General features: G+C 39.9%; 1 protein-coding gene across 1 annotated transcript; it reads left to right on the top strand.

Moving 5' to 3' along the window:
- ZBTB10 (zinc finger and BTB domain containing 10) lies at positions 1-24,315 on the top strand. Its single transcript, XM_054294644.1, has 5 exons — positions 1-924; positions 7,871-8,768; positions 18,405-18,578; positions 20,416-20,591; positions 23,065-24,315. Exons 1-5 carry the CDS (start codon positions 1-3, stop codon positions 23,368-23,370), a joined length of 2,478 nt encoding a protein of 825 aa, XP_054150619.1. The 3' UTR covers positions 23,371-24,315.
- Positions 24,316-25,775: the final 1,460 nt, after the last annotated feature.

Raw genomic sequence — 25,775 nt, 5'->3', positions numbered from 1 at the left:
ATGTTCGCGGAGATAAACCGGCGGACGCTCGCGTTCCGCGGCGGCGGCCTCGTCACCTCCGCGGCGGCCGCCTCGGCGGCGGGGGCCGAGGCCTGGGAGCGGCAGGACCCCGAGGCGCTGAACGGGCGCGGGGCGGACGAGGAGGCGGAGCTGGAGGGGCTGGAGGCCGAGGAGCTGGAGGCCACCGCCGCCGAGGAGAAGGAGCTGCTGCTGCCCCAGGACGCGGCGTCGCCCCCCGCCGCCGCCGGCCCCATGTTCGCCGAGAGGAACCGCCGGACTCTGGCCTTCCGCGGCGGCGGGGGGCTTCTGGCCGCCCACCCCGCCGCCAACAATGGCTGCGAGGCCGCGGCCTGGCCGCGGAAGCACTTCAATGGGCGGGGGGCGGACGAGGAGATGGAGCTGGAGGGCGCGGAGGGACTGGAGACCGAGGGGCTGTTGGAGGGCAAGGAACTGGTCCAGGACGGGGGTTCGCTGAGTGACAGCAGCGACGACGAGGAGGACGGCGAAGGAGGCAGCCTGGGCGACGGCAGCGGCGCCGAGGGCGGCAGCTGCAGCAGCAGCCGGCGGTCGGGGGGCGACGGCGGGGACGAGGCGGAGGGCAGCGGCGAGGGGGAGAGCATCCGGCACTTCCCGCTGGCCAGGCCCAAGTCCCTGCTGCAGAAGCTGCACATCTCCTTCCAGGGCTCCTGGCTCAAGGAGTTCCCGTGGCTCTACTACTGCCAGGAGACCGGCCTCATGTCGTGCGCCTGGTGCACCGCGGCCGTGGCCGCTGCTGCGCCCCCCGAGGTGATCATGTCCGGCGCGCCCCTGCCCGGGGGGCACGACGAGCTCTGCAAGGGCACCCGCAACTACAAGCGCACCCTGCTCCTGCGGCACCACCTCTCCGCCGAGCATCGCCTCAACGAGCCCGGCAGCGCCGAGCAGGTACGGCACGGGACGGGCACGGGGCGGCGGGGACGGAGGGAGGGAGACAGGGAGGGGCAATCCCGGCCTCCCCTTTGCATAGGTGAGGTTTTCCTGTGCTCACGTGTGTGAACTTCTCTAATGGCTGCTCGTGGTGGTTGCTGCCCGGCGGGCTGGCCACGCCGCGTTGCTCTCGCTCGCCGCGTCCGGAGCGGGGGACGGGCCCCCTCTGGGATTTGGGGCGACTCTCCCGCTGGATGTGGGCAGGCACACAAACGCAGCACGAGCTGTTGTTTGTGGCTGCATTCCGTTCCCGTTATCCGTCCGGCCCTGGCGAGTGCCGCTTTCATTAGTTCGTCTGTTTATCTCTTGAAGATAAACCGGCGATGTGGGAAAAAAGTTGCGTACGAATCCCAGTGTCACAGCACTGATTTAAATACGCTCGTTACAACTTCCTCCTGCGGTCCGGGCGGAGGGCGGGCAGTGTCCGGCCAGCGACCGCTTGTGAAATGGGGACTCGCCGGCGTGGAATTGGAATCGCTCTGCCTGCTTAGCGGTGTGGCCCCGGTGCACTAATCGGATAACTCTGTGTATTTAAGTTCTTCGCGCTGAAATCTTTTTTTTTTTTCCCGATTGCGTTGCCTTAGATTGCGTTGCTGAGCAAGAAGTCTGCAATCGCTTGGTGTGTGTTTGAGATAAACATGTGGTTTCCTGAAAGCCGTGTTACTATGCCAGCGCTCCTCTAACGCTGTAGGAGTAGTGAAACTCTTCACGTTCCCCGCTGAACTTCAAATCGCTGTGTTTCTTGGCTGCTTTCACGAATGAGGCAGGGCTTGCCCTAGAATATATGTGGATGAAAAGCCCCTAAAGAATACTTAGGTTGAATCCGCAGCCTTCTGCAGCCTTTTCTCCTAGGGATGCCTGCGCTGCTAAAGTTCGATCCTTCGCCGGCGTTAAACTTGCCTGCGGGCACTAACTAAGTGTTGCTTCAGGTTAGGCTAGTCCCTGAATTGTTAGGCTGTTAGCCGGAATTAATTGATTCGTCACTCCGTTTTTCTGCATCTAGAATTCCGTTTTAATTGAAACACCCACCTTGGCTGGGTAGCTTTATTTGGCGTCTGAAATGTAATGCGGTGGTTAGATTGAGGTTATTGCTTGAGCACTCTTAAGGAGCTCAGGGTACCTTGGACAAGAGCTGCTAGTCAAATGTTGGGGCAGGATATCAGGATTACAGGATGACTGATAAAACATCAGGTGAACGTTAAGGGAAACCTTATGGTGCGCAAATACCAGTTATCCAAAATATTATTTTTTGGATTTACAAATGCAACATTCACCTTCAAGATGGTTAATACTACCTTTTCAGCGAGTGCAGTTTTATAGCAGCTACTCTTACAGATATTATGTGGTAGTAGGTCATCTTATCAGTTTTCTTCAGTCTTCTGGGGTTTGCTACTCACTCTGCAGTGTTTTAGCCAAACTTGCTTTCAATTAGTTGCTTCTAATTAAGAGACTTATATTCTTAGTTTCTTTTACTTCTTCATATCTTTGAAAGTGTTCCAGTTTTGCATAATGCTATTGCAGTGTGTTCCTTACCGTCCTGTTGCCTAGTTTCTAACTTTGAGTTGTGAATGATTACTTTGTAGAAGTATGTTCTGTCACTGTGTGGCCTCCTGTGTTAGTGGATGCTGTTAATCCGTGCTACACTTGGAAGCTTCTCTCTGTCTGTTTTAGCTGTATTTAAATAAAAGCTATTCCAAGCATTCTTTCTCTACTCAAATAACTACTTTTTTTCTTTCTCTCCTCTTACCCGAACTCTGTTGCAAAACTGTTAAATACTGGGAGGGTGGAAGGGAGGACAGAATATTGGCTTGTTATCACAGTAACCTACAAGTTAATATAAGTTTGTATTTGATGATTGTAAGTGTTTATTTGAAGACCTTTCATTGCCATGGGAATATTTGTAAAAATGAATCTCTGCTTTTGTACCACTGATAGTTTAAGAAAAAAAATATTTGGACTAACTGTGATAATAAATGAAACAGTAGGATAGATGAGTCAGTGGTTCTTCACTGTACAAAAGATAAGGTTGGGACAAAGGTAGATGTAAAGAGACTTTTTTTTAGTGGAAAACAGTGCTTTGTGCATCCTTCTGCAGTTACATTTCAGTTAAAAACTTCTCACGAGGGAAGGAGTTGCAGTTTTTCAGGAGTCAGTGTAGTTTTCTTTGTGGCGCACTTTCACATTACAGTTGCTTTATCAAAAACCTGATTAAGAATCTGTTTTCTTTCCCTTCTGTGTTTAATTTCCGTATCCTTTCATAGGCTTAATGGCACTTGAATTTCTTTTGATACATATGTTTAAATTAATACCAAAACAATAGCCCCATTTTTTTTCTAAATGACGTGATACCAGATACTTGGAACAAAAGTAGGTAATTTGTACCCTGACCGTATTTCCAACATACATAATGAGGCAGCAAAGCCGTTTAGATTTAATGAAACTTGGGAGAGATCTTTCAGCCTTTGTGTTAGAGACAGCACACATGTATTACGGACTTGACAAGCCTCAACTGCAGGGCATGTTCAGCAGCTGCTAATAAACATATGGCATAGTGCCACCACTCAAGAGCAGAAAGGAAATTGTAGGTGTTAAGACAGTAAAGCGGTGGAAATTTCTATAGGTCTGTTGGATATTACACTCGTGAAGAAACAAGTGATGATTTCAGTTTATTTTTGGGATACATTTAATTTGGAATGCCAAAATCCATCACAAGTGGTTGCAGCTGCTGTAATTCAAGGGTATTGAGCTGTCAACCAGTGCTTCTTTCTAAGACCAAATTCTTGAATCTTTTTCTATTCTAGTTTTTAAAATAATTTTTCTCCACATTAAAGCTTAAGGAAATCTGTCATCATCTTTAAACTACCTTTGTTTTTGTAGTGAACAGACTACTGTGTTGCAAGAATCTTAAGAAATGGATGCTTAGTGGGAAATTATGGCAAAATATTTTAATTCTTTGATGAATTTGGGTCCATAAGATGCAGATTTATTGGCTGCTGGGGATTCCTCTCCTCAAACCATCTTCTTAAAACATTTTCTTTCTGGACATAATTTAAAGCTAAGCCTTGGAAATACTGCCAGAAAAGCTTTCTCCAGTCTAACAGGCATGTTGGTTTAAAGCAGAAGCTCTCCAAAAGGAGGAAGGCCTTTGATGTGTTATTTTTTCCATGTGAACTGGAATTGTTTGCATTATGTGAGCAGTGATGAATGGAAGTCATGCTTCAGATGTTAGAGTTACATTACAGTGTTCTAAGTTCACTTCTTGACTTACTCTTAGCAGAGTGAAGAAGTTGAGGAGGAAGTCAGGACTTAAAGTAAACAGTATCACTTAGTGTGTTTTTATTTAATGTTTTTATCAAACCTCAAACTACTCAGTTTGATATTAGGCAATTAATGAAATAATTTGAAATGACCGAGTTGTCTGTGAGTGGTGCTGTATGGCAGTGGAGCATCGTGTGCAACTGATGGGACCATGTTTTGAGATCATTTTCCTCTGCATGTGGTTAAGAAGCTACTGATAGCTTAGAAGATACATTTACCAGAGTAAGCATTAATTTGGGGGCACAGGGAGCTGTTGTAGAGCAAGATGTGGTAGTGGGGAAGGGATTAAAAAATGTGGCGTAATTACTTTTCGTATGCATGTAGCTGAGATGTGATCTGGGGTTAGGTTGGTTTGGGTTTTTCTTAATTCTTCCTGCCCTCACTGTCCTTCCAGGGACAGAATATGCTGATGGAACAGTGGGAAAAAGAAAACTAAACAAACTAAACTTCTAGTTGCAATTTTTGATCATCTGTTTCTGCTCCTGTTAGCTTTTGGGCAAGTTTAATTAATGAATTATACATATAACATAGTAATTTATCTTAGTGTGTATTCTTTTGAAACTGAGCACAATATCAGTTTCCTTAAGCAGTCTCTGTTCTGTTACAGCACTTCTTAATCTCACCCACAGAGAGATGTTTTTGACTTAGAGCACTGAAGAGTCCATAAATTGAAATGAATTTGTGCTGATTTTTATCTTTTATTCCTTACTAGTGTTTATTAAAGGATGAGGTGGTTTGGTGTTGGGGTAATTTAGTTGATGAGAATATGGGGTCTGTATTCTGAAAATATAGTTGATATCTAAGCAAATATCATTAGTTTGTTGTTCTCATTAGAAAAATCAAGAACCCATATGATGATGTGTCATGTAAGTTACAGACGTTTGAAAATACACTTTTTCCTGTAATTATTTTCTGCATCTTGCCTCCTGTTGAACTGTATTGTTTTTTTTCTGTATCAATGTCTAAATTTCTCATAGTAATATTATTTTGTCAATTTTTCTCATAGTAAATATCAGTTCTACTTGTCATACTTGGTGTACATAGACTTGATAACTGCTCAGATGTCAGGACTTCATTTGAGTTGTGGCACTAGGGTTAACTGTTGTACCATACCAGCAGTAAAACAGTTGGTTGTAGTACTGCAGTTAGTTTTAAAAATGTTTATGCACCCACATTATAGTAAAGCTATAATACTAATTAAAGCTGTAATACTGATTGATCTCTTTCTCCAACACACATCCCTAATAGCTTGGACACAGGTTGCATAATATCTCATTTTTCCACTCAACCTTCTGGTCTTGTCACAATGAAGATTTCAGTCTTGTGTTTTTGTAGCACATTTGTGATCTGCAGCTGCTCTTCACTATCCTGGCTTGTCCTGTTCTCAGGAAACAAAAACCCCACATTGTAAATATAATTTTTTTTTTTTTGTCCCAGCTTTATTGGGTACTTATACTTGCTTAGTTAACATGTACTCTCTCTCCATTATTTAATCAGGCGTTTGTCAAAAGAAAAGAATTGCTGCAGGTTGTTTTTTAAATTTTCTGTGGTGTTTAATGTGTTCTTGGGAATGAAATTGGCAGCTCTCATAGCATCTACCTAACATTTACTGTGTGAGGTGCAAGTCACTGGTGATTGACGAGCATGACAACACTTTAGGGTACTGTCATTTTCATCTTAATCTGATCCAGTGTCAGCGTAATTGGTGTTTTGAAACTGTGCAGTGCTCCATTGCTAAAGTGACAGGAAGCTAGTCTAGAACCAAAATCTGCTGAGAGCTTGGAGTGACAGCCTTAGCTGTCCCACACCTGGAGCAAACCCTTTCACAGCCTTCATCCGAGATAGTACTTGGGGTGTGTCACAAAGTACAGAAACAAAATTAAGATGAGGTGGGCAAAGATCTACTGCTTGTTTTCGCATAAAAGCCTAATTGCTTTTATTCCTTTTTATTTAATGAAGTGTTTTTCTGAGAAGAGTAGAGATTCAGAAGCAACTTGAATGTGACAGCAAACTGAAATTTCTCTGCAGGAGGTTCTGAAATGGCACAGTTTGTTTTGGTTATACCAGGCCTTTTTTGCTGCTTATGTATGTAAACACCATTTTAGATGTAGTTACAGCCTCAGGTGTCATTCCAGTGATCCGCACTGGGATTATAAATTGACATGAGTACTGATTTAATCCACTAAGGGTGGAAAGTGACTTTTAAAATATATGTAGCTGGTTTCTGCTGTAGTTTCAAATTAGGAGTAGTGCTGTCCTGTAATGTGTATTTTAATTCCAGCATAGCTTATGGGTTCATGACAGTGCTAACATTTCCTTCTTAATACTGATTTTGACCTGTAATGTTGAGGCAGGTGAGCTTTAACACCACCTCTAGTTCGCTAATCAGTGAGGTGTTTTAGGAGCTGAGAGAAGAAAATAATGATTTGTCTTGGAACTATCCAGTTTTGGGCTTTCCTTGTTTGCTAGGAAAGAAGAGAGAATCTTGGGGATAATAGTATGAAACAGACTGTCATTGTTGCTGCTCTTGATGGCAGCATGTGTCAACCCATATAAGTATGGTCTCAAATATGCCAGTCTGTGTTTTCTGCTTTCTCCTAGCTGCTGCTTTGTAGCATCTCTGAATCATCTTTAACATGAGTTAGAAGTCTTCTATGTGCTCTAAAATCCAGTTCAGATCTCTTGATCTCTCCTTGTCCTCATTTTAATAATGAATTATGTCTTGGTGTTGGATTTTGTGAAAGTATTAGGTTTTAGCAAAATTTTGAAGCCTTTTTTGAGATCACATCTTAAAAAGGCTGTGTGTGTGTAATAGTACTGTGCTAGTGTTGCCACTGGAAAGTTTGGGAGGCTTATTTCAAGAAAGTCTGAGGCAAGTAATGGAAGCTTAAGTCGGGAGTTTTTTTGTCCTCTGCAGTATTTTGTCTGCTTGTTATGTGATACACTGTTTAATCCTAAACCTGCTGCAGTTAAAAAACAAAGGATAAATACTTAATTTGTCAAACTGTATAAGAAATACGTTTGCTGTTATATCTCCTTTAGCAATATGTTTTCTTTAAAACATTCAAGACAGATTGGGACATACAGGCCTAATCTATGTCTGTTCATATCTCAGCATGAAGAAAATGTTGAATCACTTATCCAGATTCTGCTTAATTGTTTAAGTGGAGATTTCTGGGGAAGAACAAGGGATTGGATATGTAAGAATCATGTAGTTAAATCTTCGGAAACAGAAGCTCCTGAATCTTTAGTATATGTGGGTTAGGAATAACAAGTACTTCACACTCAACTATATATTTCCTTACTTTTGGCTGAAATTTCCCTTCCTTTGCCCTCAAGGCAAATCTAGCTCTGTTTGTTTTAAACTTGGGGGTGGAAGGTGCAGAATGAGAGCATGATTTTTAGTTTTCAGAAATATCTTGTTAGTTATATATTCCTGTCTGCCTTTGTGACCAAGAACATAAATAACAAAAAAATTAGTTTGATTAGAATAATCTTATTTATTTTCATATCCTTATTTTCATGTTTAACTAAGGAGAGCATTTAGTAAGAGCTAATTATGTTTGTGTGGCTTTTTTAATTGCAGGAGGCAGAGTTACCATCAGAACTGAATAATGAAGGATACTGTGATTTTAACAGCAGGCCAAATGAGAACTCTTACTGCTATCAGCTCCTGCAAGAGCTCAACGAGCAGAGGAAGAAAGGCATTCTTTGTGATGTTAATATTGTGGTGAGTGGGAGGGTCTTCAGAGCTCACAAGAACATCCTGGTTGCAGGCAGCCGCTTCTTTAAGACTCTGTATTGCTTTACAAACAAAGAAAGCCGTAACCAAACCACTGTTACCTATTTAGACGTTGTTGCTGTTCAAGGTTTTTCTGTCATCTTGGACTTCTTGTATTCTGGTAACCTCGTGCTTACGAGCCAAAACGCCATTGAAGTGATGTCGGTGGCCAGCTACCTTCAGATGACGGAGGTTGTCCAGTCCTGCCGCAACTTCATTAAAGATGCCTTAAACATAAGTATAAAATCAGAAGCTCCAGAGACTGTTGTAGTGGATTACAACAGAAGATCTGTTAGTAGGGATGGTTTATCTCCAAGGGATCAAAAAGTTGCCAGCTTCTGGGCAACACGAAACCTCACCAACTTGGCAAGTAGCATAAAAACTGAGAACGATCCCTACCCTATTGATGAGGGCCAAATGGAAAGCTACCAAATGAATGACTGCAGTTGGGTCCAGGACAGCTCACCTGAAATGGCTGAAAATGAATCTCAAGGTGAGGGAAAAGTTTTTGTGTGGAATGACATGGGTGCACAGGGACAATCAGTTCAAGAACCTGGAAAAGCAAGAAGGAAAAACCAAACTGCAAAGAGATTTATTTATAATGTACCACCTAATACTGAAGAGAACTCTGAAGATTGCTCAGTGTTGCAACCGTCAGTCCCATATCCAGAAGAAGATTTGTCATTTATTAAAGAAGAAGCAGGTAAATATTGCATAATGTCAATTATGTCATTTGAAAATGAAAGTATTGACTGCAGTACCTGACTACATAACTTTTGGTTTTTTATTTTTTAAATTATTATACTGTATGAATAGTTAATGTATGTATTTGAAGTACTGTCATTTGCCTGCCTCACTTTTTGGTGAATTAATAGTTTTGAAAACTTACTGCAATTTAGAAGCCAGGTTAGGGGTGAATTTGAGACACAGCTGGACCAAAGTTCTTTAGATGTCTGTTGTTTCTAAAGCAGTTTAAAATGTATGCCTGCTTCAAACATCAAGGAACTGTGGATGTCTCCTCCAGGGGCCCCGCTCTGCTCCTGCCCACGGACGAGCAGTGGTCCCACAGGGGGCACGTGGGGACCCACGGCCATGCTGTGTGGTGCCAGCGCTGCCTGGGTGCTGTGGTGACACGTGCCAGTGCAGAGCAGCGTGGGGTGGGACTGGGGATGTGTTTCTCCAGTGCAAGAGACCTTCATGTGATTAGTGAGTAGTGTGACACAACAGAGCAGCTCTGGAGAAGCAGCTGTGCTGGGGAGCACTTCTGCAAATGCCTCTCACTTATCTCTGGTCTTCATCTCTGAACTCTGGGTAGGTCTGCTTTAGCTTTACTTGAGAGTTGTGCTTGTGAAGTGAATTTCCTGTACTTCTGTTACTGGCTAAGCTTTGTTAGGCTGCACAGAATTCCTTCTGGCTGAGCCCAGGATGGAAGCTGTTTCAGGAATGTGACGGTCGCTAATATGCCTCAGGTCCACAGCACCAGGTTAGATCTAGCCCAAGTGAAGCCCTGTAGCTGCAGAGAGTGGGGGTTGTTGAGTCCTCAGCACCCACACAACAATTCTGCCTCTGCTGGGCTACACTGCTTGCTCTAGTTGCAGTGCCACGAAAAAGAACAACAAAGTCTGGAGCAAGAGCTGTGGGTGTGTGTATTAGCTGCACAAATACAAAATTTCTGACACAAATTAGCATGTGATTTTTATTGATGATTTATAGGGGGTTAGTATTCAGTGTCTTACTGATGGAAATGCAGAGAATATGCATTTGATGGCACCAACAACAAATATAATTAGTTATTTGGATTCTGTGAAATTTTGTATGTGTGCTGTGAAGTTTTCTTGGAGAAATAATGGAGGGCATGGGCAGTGCAGTATGTTTAGTCCTTGTTTTTTGTTGGGTTTTTTTGTTTGTTTGTGGGGTTTTTTTTGACGGAAGCACCAATGTTTCTGGTACCTTGTTATGCTAAAGAATTAAATTACAAAATACATTCATGTAGCATTTTGATGAAAACAACTGTATTGGAGACAGATCATACTGAATGTGTTGTGGTGTCAGTCCAAAACCATTGAAAGTTCTGTGGCCACGGGGGAAAGTTTATTTTACTGAGTTCTAAATTACTAGTCAACTAGTGATCTCCTTGGTATTTTCAGAGCACACCATATGTGTTCCTAAGTACATAATTACATTTTCTGTCAGGGTCAGAATTCTTTTGGAAGCCTTATCTAATATTTTTGTAAAACATCTTCACTTTTACTAAGTTCTTGAATGCATATTGTTTGAAACAAGAAGAGTGACTGAAGCAGGACTTGGTATAACTTACTTTTCACCCATAGACTGTTATTCAGCCTTTGGTATTCTTTCTCTTCTGCTTGTGGCTCTTTTTCTTTGCTTTGCAGGTCGATTCCACTCTTAAACACTCTTCTTTTAACTGCTCCCTCTATGCCAAAGAAAAGGTGGAAGAGGGAGGAGTGCAGAGTTGGAAGAATGTCAAGAATGAGTTGTAGAGTAACCTGCAGGTTACACAATAACTTTTTAGTTTTGGATTAAATTTCCTGTGGGGATGAAAAACTACCAAAAATAATAGGCACTGAGAGGTAAAAAATCCATAAGAAAATGTAATCTGGAATAGATATAAGACAATTCTATAAGAAGAAAAATAAAGAATAATAAATTCTTACATTCAGAGCTAAGGAGCGCACTCTCCTGTTGGTTGCTGAAACGGAAACAACGAACTTCTACTATTATGCTTTGTCATGTTCTGGTGGGGGTAACACCAGCGGTTATGAACTGTCAGCTACATGCAGGGGGAGTTTCTGTGCCCTTGGTTTAGGTTTGGGTTAGTCTGGTGCTTTTATGATGATACTGTAGATATGGTGGAAGAGACGCCTACTTAAGATCACTCCTCTCACTACAAACATTTATCCCTGAAGCCACTTCCTTGAATTCTATAGTAAATGAATTTTCCAGTTGGGTACAGTTGGTAAGTATTAGATAGTAAAGAGTAAAAGCTTTCTGAAGCATCTGCTACCCCTCTTGTTCCAGTAAAGCAAATATGTTAAACTGCTCCTTGCTGAACATGAGTTTTTCTACTGATATCCAATAAGGATATGTCAGCTGCTTCTTCCTCTCACCCTGTGTTGCTCATGCCTTGTGAAGGCTGATGTAGAATAGAGGTTAGATGGAGTTAAAGAATAAAGTAGGTATTTATTAAAAACCCTCAATGGACACACCTTGAGCAGCACAAGACCTCAGCCGTGGCTACACCCAGGATGAACCCAAAATGGCCACAAAATGGACAACTGGCCACGTGGTCTCACACTCTTATAAGTTCAGGTCTATTTGCATATTGGAGTTAATTGTCCAGTTACAGCTTTAGGTTATGGAGTCCCATCCTTCTTGTTTTTCTGTCTTCAGTAGACCATTGTTTATGCTTTTGGGCCTGAAACTTAGATCATTTGTCCTTGGTCCCCAGCTAGAGAAAGAATTGATTTGTCTACCTGCTCTGTGAAGAGAGCTTACTATCCCCCAATATGAAGCTCAGAACTACACCCTAAAGCAGTACAGAATCTGAAAAGTATAAAAGCTAAAACCCGAGGCATCATTGCCAGTGAGTTTGTTTGACACCATCCCTGTACAAGTATCATGTTGGTGAGCTTTAGAGAAGCTTTAAAAATTTAAGATAGATTTCAAATTCCTTGTGCTATCTTAGATTTACTTATATTTTACTTAGGTTTTCAAGACTTCTATATATTAATTAAAGTAGCTGTTTTAGTTAAACATGGAATGTTACCACTTATCTCAGTATTTTGTCTCCTAGTTGATAATCTGCTAAAAAGGTCTTTTACTGTTTACAGCCATCATTCATCCTACAATTAACCATTTACCGTAGTGAAAATAACCATGCAGACAACATATTACAGTCAGTGTTAGAGTGTGTTTCAAAAGATCATAAAAGCTCAGTGAACATAATTCATCATATGCTTAATGTCTCTTCATGGGGTGATTTTGTCAATTTTCATCACTTCTTGGGTATGCCTTTCATCTGGGCGTGGTGTTTTTGGTTTGTTTTTTTTTTTTAAAAAGTCTGTCCTATCCTCAGACTTCAGAACACAGCTGTGAAGTGTTGCTTATGCTTTCTGGAACTGACTGTGTTGATTTTTAGGACACTTGCATGCAATAGCCCAGTAGCTTTATGAAGCTATAAGTGTGTAAGTTGTTATTGTGATTTTCAGGCTAGGTTATGCTGTACTCTGATGGGGGTGAGGGAAAGGATAACAAGGGCAGGATTAAAACAGCCCACAGTGGAATGAGAGGGTTCCTCGCTGATATTGTAGGGGTTCTTAAGGAATTAATTCAGTTTGCTGTAGAAACAACTACTTTTCAGAAGGATACAAACAGAAGCTAAACCTGCTTACAAAAAATGTAGTGCTGGTCCCAGTGTTTGTCATGATGCAAGGGAGGAGCATAACACAACTTGATTAGGCTTTACAATAAAGCAGGTATCTTTGTATTTGAAGAAATCAAGATTGATGGACTTATCAGGCCGTGTATATTTCTTGTAGGGATAAACCCCACTTGACTGACTGTGTTACAAAAGAAAAAAGAATTGTATATTTTTCCTGCTTTTCCATGGTACTCTAACTCTCAGTCATATTTTTGTTAGACCTTAAGCTGATGCCTCAATTAAAAGATTTTAGTTCCTTGATGTACCTTTAACCACTTTATTTGCCCCATTCCCTATGTAATCCAGTATTGAAGGTGTCAAAGGTTTTTAGAAGTCATCTGAAAAAATCTGAGGGTCAACGTCTTCCCCATTCATTCAATTTACCTCTCCCAGGGATCATCCCAAAGACAAGCAGATTCCCTCCTCACAATCTTACAGTATGGTCTGTCCCTGAGCCTACAATTCCAGGCAGTGTTTTGTGGGTTTTTTTTGGGTTTGTTTGTTTTGTTGTTTTTTTTTTTTTTTTTTGTGTGGGTTTTTGTTTGTTTTTTTTTGTTTGTTTGTTTGTTTGGGGTTTTTTTTTGTGAATGGGTTGGGGAAGAAGGTTTTGTGGTGTCTACCGATCATCTCTGCCTGAAAGTCCCTTTGAGTCCCAGTGTAATGCATTGACTTACTAAAAAGGATCCATGAGAACATTTAACTCCCCCACAAATAAATGGTCTGCATGAGGAAAGTTCTTGACTTTCTTGTGTTTCATTGGTGTAGTTGTTGGAGGAGATCAGTAAAATAGCTTTCAGTTTCTTGGGAAGGAATTTTTCAGGGAAGGTATAATCAAGTGGAAAAGCAAGTGCATAATATATTTGGCATCAGTTAGTGGTCTTCTCTCAGGGGTAGTTGATGCTAAATCTGACTACATAGTTACAGCAATATACCACATTTTCATGAATGAAAAATAGTAAAAATTGAGAGCAATTTGGAGCAATAGAGTATAAGTAAGATTGCATTGGCAAAATGTCTTAAGTATGTCTGAGCCCTCTGTTGCAAGGGGCAGTTGAGCAGTAATGTGCTTCCAGAAGCCTTTTCAGAAGAAGCAAGGTTAAAGATGTAAGGAATACTCTGGGAACAAAGGGAGCTCAAGATACTTTGTTTTCCCCACCTTCCTAGTATGTCATTCTTGGCAGTGCTGTTTCCTCTGTCATGTTACCTAACATAAGCAACAAATCCAGCTCTCTAATAGCAATCCAGATTGTATCAGTAGATTACTACTGCTTTCTTTGCAATCCTTGAAAGCTATGGCCTAATCACTTATCCTGTCTACTTTGTCTTTTTTAATTGATTAGATGACCAGTCAGTGTCAAAAAAATACAGTGAAAAATAGTATTTATTTTTCTCTTATTTTGGCACTGTTTTCAGTGCTAATATATGTAAAGAAAACAGGAGTTCACTACAAACAGTTGTATCTAATGCAAATTTTTGTATCTTTTCCCTCAGTGCACCATATGTGTGTCCTTTTCTGTAATGCCCTGTTCAATGGCTTCTGTCACTGAACTTCTCATTATTTCCCATATCATCACCTACTCAGTAATGTATCCTTTTCTGGCCCCAAATCTGTATATTTCCTCATATGAATCAGAAAAAGAGTGAAATTTGTCGAACTAAGGGTACTTCTGGCTTAGACATGTTCTCTCTTTCTGGTGGTGCATGCCTACTTCTTGCCTTCAAAACTGAAGATCATTGTATCTGGCTTCTGGTTATCCTTTTTCCTGAGAACAAATGCAGTAGAACATAAAATCCTTTCACAATGTTTTTGATAGCTTTTTTTTTTAGTGGTGTAAAAGCTATACAACCACTTTATTTTATTTCACACTGTCCTATCTCTTGTCAAATCAACATAGTGTGAATTTTAGTGCTGATTGTTAAGGAGTTTCTTTGTGTTCTGTTGTATTTTTTATTTTTTGTTGTTTGGCTTTGCTTGTTGTTGACTTTTATTAAAGATCCCATTACTGATATCCTTTTATTCATGCAGACTAGAAGAATGGGTAAATATTTGAGGTTAATCGACATTTGGATTATTAACTTACACCTCTTAGAAATCAACCAAAGTGTAAGAAGGTTACCTTAGATCAGAGAAAAGTTGTGATCAGATGGTTTAGTCTGGAGACACAGAATATTATTGCTTCTAATTAGCTTTTTCTTTTTTTCTCAAAGGTCTGCCTTACCTGTCTATACTTTCCCCCTTTGCACCCTATCCCCAGTCTACCAGTATGACTGTATCCATAGTTGCTTTCAGCCTCCTATCAAGAGGCTGTCATCTGGCTTTGAAGTGACCAGAAAAGGTCAGATGATAATTATGTCTAGTTTTGCAAGCAGGTTTCAGGGGGCAGTTGTCCCGTTCTCGGCTGTTTTAATGGCCTGGACTGGCTCGGGATGGCCTTGGGGCAGCCCGCGCTCCAAAGGATGAAAGGAGCCTTCAGGTTTTTCAGTTCTTCAGTGCTGTTTATTAATTCTTATCTACAATATTTTCTCACGGCCCGACAGAGGTCCGCACAGCAAGCCAGCCATGGACACACTGACTGCCCTCGGGGCGGTCACTTATCTTTATACCCAAAACTACGTGTAAGATATTTACCTTTTCTCCCCAATACCTTTCACTCTTATTGACAAGTGCACATTCAGTAAGAACCAATCTCAAAGTGCCACCATCACCACAAAAGATGGAGAACAAGAAGAAGAAGAAGAAGGACAGGACACGCCTTAATTCCTCCATCTTGTCTCCTAGAACCCCCCTGTACCGAGATTCTAAAACCTGTGTTTTCACTCTATAATTAATCTATCTCTTCACCATTTATCCCTGTGTGATCCTCTCATCCTCATACAGGTGTTGTTTCCTGTGCAGGGTCAAAATCCAACCACCAAACACTTCTGGCAACGTTCCAGGACCTCCGAGCCCCCCAAGGGTGGTCTCGGTGACTCTGGACATCGGGAATGTTGTGCTGAGTTCCCACAGGCAGTAGCCTGGGTGAGAGGAGAAATGGGAGAAGATACTATGAGCCACAGGGGTCTGTAAATGTGTTGCATTCTGGAAGCTTCCCGGACTGTAGGATCTGTATCCAGCTGGGGAAGGTGGAAGAGGCTGGGTATTGCACTTCCAGCTTGCAGACTGTGTGTAATTCAAGTCTGTCTTGTTTGGATGAACACTTAGACACTGAAGATGCCTTTTGCATGGTTTTGTTTTGAACACTTTAAATGTGTGCTTAATCTAGAAAGCAGGTTTTCTAGGTCAACGAATCATTCTAAGAATAAGCATTAGGTTTAATTATTATCTACTTAGTCATGTATACTGAAGCACAAAGCATGTGTAGCAACCTCTTATTGCTTGTGGTATCTGTGCTGGTGTTCTTTCATGTTATAGTGGGTCTTCTCTTCCAGTTGGAGGTTGAAAGATTTAGTAGCTACTACCTACACTAGATGACAGCTGTTAAATTTATTTGGCTGTGCTGAGTCTTGTGCTAAGTTCTCAAATTATGCAGGGGTTTGAACTCCTAAGTTCCCTCAGACTTAAATATCAGCTGTGTACATAAATGTTCCTAGTGACATTTAGTTTGTATTCTCATAAATACAGAAGAATTGTCAAAGTGACAGTGTTATATATAAAATGTGCTCATCTTGGTCCAACTCTTACCTATGGTCACTCTTTGGTGTATGCTTATTGTGAAGGAAGCTATACAATAGTGCCTGTAGACAGCATAACAGTACATCTGTGTGCAGTAAAGACTTGGGTCTGTTGATCTTACAGATATTCATCCTATGAGGGAGGGAAAGTGATTAAAATCCTTTGTTACTGACTGACCTTTCGCTGTTCAGCTACAGTTCTAGTTCAGGGAGAAAAATCTATAATGAAAGGATCTAATACTTTAAACATTATAAAAGTAGGTTTGTTTTTTTTTTCTTCTGCTAGATCCTGAAGCCTGCTGTAATTTGGAGGCTCTTAGCCTTAAGATCACAACACTGCTTCCTCTCTAATCCTTTCATGTGTATTACAGAAGGAAGTCTTCCTCCTCACCTCAAAGGAATGTGTAGTTGGCATGTCTATAGGGTATCTGTGTTCTATTCCTTGAGCTGTTGAGATGCCATTGCTGGAGTCCATCACTCCAAATTAGTATAAGGAGTTCTTGCCTCTTTTGGACATAACAGAAGTTAGGTCAGTAATTAAAGTTAGAGTCAGTAATTTAAAAAATTTCCTCACTGCTTTGTGTTTTTTAAGGGAGAGGGAAGTTTATTCCCTTCCCTCTTCTTCCTTTTATAGCAAAATAGGTAGTTAGATGAACTAAAATACTACTATTTCTCATCTGCATTCACTCATGCTCTGCTTTTTAAAAGCTCTGGTAGAATGCCTAATTTGGCAGTCATGATCCAGCTTTGCTTGTTGTTTGCCATTGTCTAATGGATAAGACAGAATTATATGCTTCCTACTTGTTGAGTGATATCCTTTTGAACTGCTGTCTTATGGTGTAGACTGAATCACTGCTGCCAGTGTTAATGCTGCCTGACAGTATATGAAACTACTGTATGTGTCTCATACTGTGAGGATTTGTAATCTGTACTTTTTTCCAGTAAAACTGCAGGTTGGAAGTGTTTAAATATGCAGCTTGCCACTAGCTGCATGAAATTCTGATTTAGCCTAAGAGAATTTCCTCTCCCAAAAAATCCTTAGAATGAATAGTGTAAGGATAAAAAGAAGTCTTTGGGCTATTAAAATGTATAGTTTCAGACTTTAAAGCAAAAATACATCTCCTCAAGACTTCACAGTGGTGGCATTTGGAATCCAGTGTGAGGACCCAACTACCATCTAGAGAAATAAAAAGAAATCTGCCAGTTACCACTGCAGTTTGTTTATTTAACAACTGTTTGCCTGTGAGGAAAGTAATGGATTTATGAGTTCATGATTTCCAACAAACTCCTGTCTTGGGGATTGGGGGGAACATTGATTTGCACTATTGCCAGAAGAGCTTTTGCCCAACAAATATGATTTTGTCAAATTCTTAGCGCAGCTTTATTGTGTTCTATTTATAGTTCTCTGTGCTCTGCAATAGTGACTCCATGTTCACTGATGCAGTTCTTACTTGTTACAAAGTATGGAAGTAAACAAGCTAAGATATTTTAAAGGCATTGCACACTTCTGAATGGTTTTGTTTTTTTAAAGAGGAAAAAACTATACAAAGGCAACATAAACTGCAGAAGATCTTGTCTTAAGAGCAAATGTAAATATGCAAACTAGTCTTTTAGACTGTAATATTCCAAGTAATTATGTTCTCTTGAATTGATGTGGTTTTAGAGTAATGGAGATGATTATTCAGAAAAGGATTTAGACATAGCTGTAGGATCCTTTATATAAATAAAGGTATTTAAAGCACTATATATATATATACCATGAAGATATTTTAAGGCAATAAAAAACCACCATGCCTCTAGTAGAAAATACTTAGTTTTGTACCAGCTAGACTACCATGGCAGTCCAGGTGAAGTCACTGCACAAAGCAGTTCTGAAGAGAAAGGTTTTCTGATGGAAAACCTTTCAGCCCCCTCATGATGGTCGTGAGGGAATACATATCCTTACCATCAAAGCCCCTGTAGTAGGAAAAAGACTTTCAACTTTTCTCAGCATGGGGAGAAGAAATGGTGCTGGGGAGAGTAGTTCAAGGGTCCCATTTCATTGAAGTTAGGAATACAGTTATTTCTTGTTTTAGTATTGAATACTATGTGAAAACATGCTATAGTTACTATTTTAAGGTTAGAAACGTTTTTGTCAGAGTTTAAAAAGGATCTATATTGCTAAACAGATGAGATTGATGACTGATTAGAACCCAGGAAGCTAAAGAAAGAATGTGTCTTTAATAGCTACTTCAAGTGACTTCAAGTATGGACTGTTGCCGGGTACTTCAAATGACTTCAAGTACGGATTGCTGCCGGGTACTTCAAGTGACTTCAAGTATGGGCTGCTACCGGGTACTTCAAGTGATTTCAAGTATGGATTGCTGCCAGAATCTTGGCCAAAAGAAGCTTGGGAAAATGGTAAGTGTGTCTGATGGAGAGTAGGTAGAGGGTTAGGAAATTATTTAATCAATCTTCTTCCATATCATTTGCCTTTCTGGATAATGTACTTCCTTGGAGGGAGGAAAAGGAATTCAGATGTATGGAAGTGTAAAACCAGAATGTGATTTATATCAGTTCTAGTATTGTGACTCAGTGTGAAGGTACCTGAGGTCTTTAATAACGCGATAGCTGCCTGTCTCCTTAATAAGCTAAATACAGATAAATGGCCTTTGAAATTGAAAACTTGGATGGTGAAGATATGGAAATAAATATAATTTTAAAAGGAGATCTCAGCATATGTCTTGCTATTAAAAATAAAAAACTTCATTGCAATAAATGTTTTTAGTTTGGTGTAGCTGTAATTAAGCCTTTTTCTGTCAGTTCAAGCAAGCAGTTATCTGTAATTATTTTTCTGTCTGAAAACATACTGGAAATACCACCATATCTAAAACAATAGTTTCTAGCTTCTTACAATATGTAAAGTCTTCAGTAAAAAGAACATATTAAGTACTGGGTAACAGTAATGCTTACCTCTTTTCTTTAACTGAGCTGTTACTGGGATGTGCCTTATGGTTTATTTTAAATATTTTGAGGTTTACAGTAGAAGAAATGTGGTCATCAGAAGGTGAAATTTGCTGGCAGTCAAGAAATTAGAAGCTGGGTCTTAGGAAGTCTGCCTGTTCTTAAACCAATAAATTCCCATATATTTTACAGCCCTGATGTCTGCCTGCATAGGATTTACTTTTCTTCATGCAAGTCATTATGTGATGTTATGTGAACATGCAGCTCACATGAGTGCTCCAGTATGCAAACTTGTGAATATTAGCAAAATGTAACTTCCATGTTTGGATGGATTTAAAAGCTCAAAGGAGGCAACTCTAGAGATATGCCTGTGAGCATGTGCACATAATGTTCAATTACTTATGTTTTCTTCTTGCCAGTGTGAACACTAGAAACTCTTGCACATAATCAGGTAGCCTTAGCCAGTGCTTTTTGGATGCTTCTAGATGGTTATGATTATGTTCATAAGTTCTCACCTGTAGTAAGCTGAGTCAGTATGTTATTATCAAAATAATCTTTGTATTTCTGTGTGGCCTTCTCCACGCCATAGAATCCTGTGGTGTTCTTTTTCACACAGTAATAGGCAGCTGTATTAAACCTGTTTTGCATATATCCTTCAGGCAAACTATATAAAGAGCTCTCTTCCATCATAAGGAAGAAGTGAGATGTTGCTTCTTCCAGAAGTTTTTTCTGCTCTTTTTATTTTTTCTGCTGTTAGATCAAAGTAAAAAATAGGTAAAATCTGAACCAATAACTTCCCTTCTGAGAATTTCAGAATTTTGCTACCTCTTAGTGTCCTACTCCTCTTCTTACTTATACTTTTTTTAAGGTCAGATCTTGGTAGGCAGTTCCTGCATGTAATTCTAAATAGAATATGGGAAGAGAAGATTGCAACTGTCTAAATGCTGAGGGTTAGAGGGTTTCTAATCCAGAAGAAAATGTTTTCTGGTAGAAGTGACATCTAGGAAAATGAAATATTGGTAAATTGTAGTTAACTTCAGTTCATGAAATAAGATTTCCGTGGTAAAAATGACTTGATTACAAGTAGGTATTTTTCTAGTAGAATTGTACATGCAGAACTTAGCAACATTTTTGATTTCTGCAGACAGGCATTGTCCTGATTTCACTGATGAAAAGTCATGTGTTTTGCTTTATTGTTTTGGCACCTGTTTATTTTTGTGCACCAGACAGAACAAATTTAGATTATTTTTTGTGTGTTTCATCATCTTTTCTCCTCATGCTTCTTATCTTTTAGGCGATTCCTCTGCTTTAATCATGAACAAGTTGAAGTGTCCACACTGTAACTATGTAGCCAAATACAGAAGAACACTAAAGAGACACTTGCTCATTCACACAGGAGTGAGATCTTTCAGTTGTGACATCTGTGGGAAGCTGTTTACACGAAGAGAGCATGTAAAGAGACATTCCTTGGTAGGTAATCTCAAGTGTTCATGTATATGTATGCACAGGTATGAGTGGGGTGTTATGGGGTTTTTCAGGTGTTTTGGTAGTTGGAGCAAACTGTTCTCTGATTTGACATAATGTAAATTGTCTTATCTTGGATTTGAAATGGATGAAGATAAACATTTCTTGGATAACTGTGCCTCTCGTTTTCTTAATGGAAAATGCAGTGTCAATGAAGACAGTAATTTCAAGATTATTTTGAAAGTGATGTGATAAAGGGATGCAGTGTATATAAGTATTCTGTAGATAATGAAAAGCAGTTTTGTCTTAGTTTTACTGCAATAGAACATCACATCTTGGTCCAAAATGCTGCATCACTATTTTCTGTCAGGGCACCCTGTTAATTCAGCAATTGCACAATATCTTGAGGTAGTTCTGAAATGTTTATTTCACAACTAGACAAAGCTATAGTACAGTATCTGCTTTAAGATTAGGAAAGAATGAAAAATATCTGATGCAGAAAGTAAACATCTGTCTGACTTGCATTCTGCCAGTACCACAACCAGGAGTTCAGCTTACCCTGTTCTGTGCACATTGCATAACTCAGGATTTGATTTCAGTACTCATTTATCTGAGGATCCAGAGAAAGTTTTATCTGTCTTTGGTATTTTGTAGGTGTTTTATATCTAGTCTATCATGAAATTAAGATTCCATTATAATATATACTATATAAAATCCAAGGTGTGTTTTAGGGCAGTAATAAAAGCAAGACCATGTTGGTGGTGAGAAAATAATAACATTTTTCCAAGCTGTGATTTTAAAAATTCCTCTTGTTTTGCAAGATGTTTTGCAGATAGCTAGAAAAGGTTAGTTAGCACATGGAGTGGGTAAATTGCACATCTTCTAGGTGCTGGCCCTGGGCTGGGGCAGCTCTCAGTATCTGGAGAGGCTGTTGGGTGAATGCATCGAGAGCAGCCCTGCTGGGAAGGATTGGTGGGCGAGAGGTGGGACATGAGCCACCAGTGTGCTCTCTCACCCCAGACAGCCAAATGTATCCTGGGCTGCATCCAAGGCAGTGTGGCCAGCAGGGTGAGGAAGGGCCTTGTGCCCCTCATGAGACCCCACCTGGAGCACTGCATCCAGCTCTGGGGTCCCCAAAACAGGAAGGACATGGAGCTGTTGGAGCTACTCCAGGGTAGGGCTATGAAAATGATTGGAGGGATGAAGCACCTCTCAGATGCAGAAAGGCTGAGAGAATTGGGGCATTATTGCCTCATTGATGGCCATGCTCCTTCCTTTGTGGCTCACTGAGAAGATGGCAGCAGTGGGAGTTAGCTGGTCTACCAAGAAGAGTAGAGTGGGACTTCAGTTTTCTGTCCTGCATTGTCTGACCAGGACTTGCAGCTGAAGATTTTTTTTCCTCCAGGAAAGGAGATGAAGTCAGACAATGTGAAAACAGCTGTGGAGTGAGCTCAGAGCAGTTCTGTGCTTTAATTGAAGTGTTCTTTCTCTGACGAAGTCAGAACACTTTTTTTCTGGATGTTTTTCCCCCCCTCCCTTCCCCTTTCAGCTCAACAAACCTCAAACATTCTGCCTTGTGTGAAGTGTTATAACAAGTCTAGAGGCTGAGGAAGGCAGACGTATCAGCTGTACAGACTATACAGCAGAGCTGAAGTAACTATTTGTATCATGACCTAATTTATTTTTCCCCTCATTTAGGTGGTAATTTCTTTTATCTAAAATTGCAACTTTTTCAATGGGACTTCAAATTAGATATTTGAGCACATAATTGTAATCTGTTGTGGGAGCACCAGATAGAAGAAGGAAGTCTTCAACTTCATTTTTTCATAGATAATAATTAATATACATGGTTGCTGAATTCAGTTACTTGTACAAGCAACATACTTCCAAATTCAAAATCAAAATTTATGGTTAGTCAACAGCAGCCTTCTAATTTTACACACAGACTCAAATACAGGACAAAAAACTTACCTAAGCGACCTGGAAAGCTGATGTTAATTTTAATAGTGTTGGGAAGGAGAAGTCATGGAAGAATAATTTTGCTCTTTGAATTCTTGAATATAATAACTCTTGTTTGTTCTTAGTATTTCTAGAATTTAAAATTGTAAAAAGCAATTTTCTAAACGACCTATCTTGTGTGCAGTGGAAGAGTTTGAGCTGCTCTCATTGCTTCTGAGTCTTGTTCTGTACCCTGAGGAGATGTGAACTGAACACTCTCCTGTGTAGAGAACAGGCGACCTGCTGAGCTCCTACAAAGTGGTTTGTTTGTGGGCAGTAGCTCATATCTGCTGAGGAATACATAAATAGATCTCCAGTAATCCTTCCTTACTCTGAATAGTGTTTGGTATCTTTTGGAAAAGTTAAAAATAGGAATTTTTATATTAATAATTATTATTGTTGTTGTTAATAGTTTTCTAGTACTATATGCAGATGTAACCTGATATGCCTATATTCAGCTGTTAAAATTTCTCTCCCATAGGTGCATAAAAAGGATAAAAAGTACAAGTGTATGGTGTGCAAGAAGATTTTCATGCTTGCAGCCAGCGTTGGAATAAGACACGGCTCACGGCGTTACGGAGTTTGTGTAGACTGTGCAGATAAATCTCAGCCTGGAGGGCAGGAGGGAGCAGACCAGGCGCAGGACACAGATTTCCCTAGGGATGAAGAGTACGAAGAGAATGAAGTGGGAGAAGGCGATGAGGAGCTGGGTGATGATGTAGAAGAACAGAACGAGCAGTCGCGGTGGGATGAAGGCGGGGAAGTCTGTATGCCTTTAGATGACTGACGGAGCACGAGACTTCAGGGTGCTGCAGGTGGACACTGTACGGATTGACTGCTTGAATTCTGGGACTGAAGGCTTGCGAAATATGGTACAGGCTGGATGGTAGTTATGTTGCTGTGAAAATGTAGGGTCAAAGCCTTATAGCGCAAAAAAAGGATTATTAATTTTTTTATGATATTTGCACAGGACTGTACAGCATACAACCGTTTGGTTGAATTATACAGAGTCCTCACATCTACAGTCAGTTATCAAAAGAAAAATGTATTTTTTATTATTTATAGGCTATAGCTACTTGGGTCCTATTCAGACATAGTAGTAACTGTAATTATGTTGCACATTCATGTACCTGTTAACATGAATGAAGAAAATTGCAATTTGGTATGGAAATACAAAGACAGCTTTCCCAAATCCACTCGTACTTTTGTCAGCGAGTCAGTGAAGCTAATTCGGGCTGGTGGCTCGTTTTCCACAAGCATGTCTTTGCCATACAAACCTTACCTCTCCTGTAATCTGATAGGTGAAAGCCAATCATTTAAATATGTGTCACAGATATTGCCAACACCATATTGAAATTTGGGTTGAAAACTTTTGGCTCTATGCTGGCAGGTGCTATGGGTGATAAGCACTGGAGAAGTTTTTAATGGCATTAATTTAGTGTCTGTTTTTAAAGAAGGTTGTTGTTGATTCATCAGTTTTAAAATGACGATGCAGAAGAAATGACCAGTAATGAAATAATAGACTGATCAGAGCATGGGTAACTCTTGTGCCACTTAGTCAAAAGAGACAGTCATGCTAAAAGGTATCTGATGTAATAATGTTTCTTCTCTCTCCTAAGGCCCCCCTTCTCTCAAAATTTTTTTTGTTTCCCTGGTGTATACCTCAGTCCCACAGAATAAAAATGCAAGGAATGGAGAAAGTGTCATATTAAAACAACTTTTTGGTCAATAATTTCTTACTTGTCCGTTTTTTGGCTAGTTTATGTGATATGAATTGGACACTAGGCTATTGTGCCCATCGTTCATCATTGAACACAAACTATTTTTTATTCTTTTGTACTTCATGGGTTGTTGTTAGTATTTAATATAAACAAACTACATTTAACTTGCTCATTTGCTGGAATTTTTTTTAAGAAAAACAAGTCCAAAGGAAAAAATGCTCTTTGAGTTGTCTACTTTTCAGGAGGATATGCTCCCTATGCTCTTTGTTTCAGATTTTCTAGGAGGCATTGAAACTTGAATTTTTGTAGCCACGTAGGTTTTTTTTCTTTTTGTTGGTTTTTTTTTTTTTTTTCTTTTTCCTAAGCTTGTAATATTGTACCAATGATTTCAGGCCCCTTTCATAGGGAGGGGAGGGCATTACACCTTCACCTTAAACTCCTCTGTGTTGTCTAGCCTAAGGCAAGTTAATTCAGGCAATCATTGGAACAATAAGTCTGATGTACTATTATGTCACAGTGAGTAAATATGCAGAGCATTTGTCATGACACGTAGCTAGGCCAGTGTGACAGTACTGTATAAAAAACAATTGAGGGTCACCATATTTTTCAACTTTGTTTAATTTTAAAATGAGTATATTTTTTCCTATTTTATGTCAGGTAACTAAATTATGGTAGTTGTGTGGATAACTTTGAATTATGCTTTGATGGACAAAATCTTACTGGTGCTCCATCTGATCAGAGTTGGTATGTATTTAAAGAGACAAGCTTTACTGTTGTCCATAGAACAGTAACAAAATGTTAAGACATTGTTTTTGCTGATGGAAACTGAGATGATAAGTTTGAACTACAGTTATATGGGAATTAAAATGCTTTTTTGTATCATCCACTTGTTTCATTGGTAGTTTCCACATCATTGTAATCCTGACATGAATAGTTTTTTTGGGGAGGGTGGGGAGGGCAGGGTACCTTTTTTACACTGAAGATTACATTTTATTCTCATTGTTCTAGACTGAAATGAGTAATGTGTAATTCTGGTGGGGTCCAAAGTAGAAATTAGTTGGGCAAAGATGATATGAATGAAAAAGTATTTTAAACATTAAAGTAATGTTCTGCTTTGTGAATATGTAAGTATAGCATAAAGATTTTTCCATCCCATTTATCCCTTTTAAAACCATAGTTTACAATTGGTAGATCTGTCTATATATAAATATATATATATCTGAAATTCACCTAAATCTGCTTTATTAGAATACTGCTCACTTAATGCTTAGAAACTGGACCTGGCTCTACATTCTTAATGTATTTTCCTTTTTTTTCCCTTTTGTTTTGTTGGGATTTTTTCTTCAAGGTATGAACTTGGAACTGAATCTTCTTTTAGTACTTAAATCATTTATGTATATCTGGTAAATTATGACCAAATTTGTTGTTAGACTGCATTACAGTAAATTGAAATATACACTTGGTACACTAC

The sequence above is a fragment of the Melozone crissalis genome, unplaced genomic scaffold (assembly GCF_028551555.1).
Source record: "Melozone crissalis strain CALT ecotype California unplaced genomic scaffold, PUWL_Pcris_2 ptg000002l_1, whole genome shotgun sequence".
NCBI classification, from domain to species: Eukaryota; Metazoa; Chordata; class Aves; order Passeriformes; family Passerellidae; genus Melozone; species Melozone crissalis.
Note: the sequence above shows the minus strand (reverse complement) of the source record. Positions and strands in the feature narration are given on the sequence as shown.

Coding starts and splice junctions, on each gene's coding strand:
- ZBTB10 (XM_054294644.1), top strand. CDS start 1: ATGTTCGCGGAGATAAACCGGCGGACGCTCGCGTTCCGCGGCGGCGGC. Junction 925..7,870: donor AGCCCGGCAGCGCCGAGCAG/GTACGGCACGGG, acceptor TTTTAATTGCAG/GAGGCAGAGTTACCATCAGA. Junction 8,769..18,404: donor ATTTATTAAAGAAGAAGCAG/GTAAATATTGCA, acceptor TGTCTTTAATAG/CTACTTCAAGTGACTTCAAG.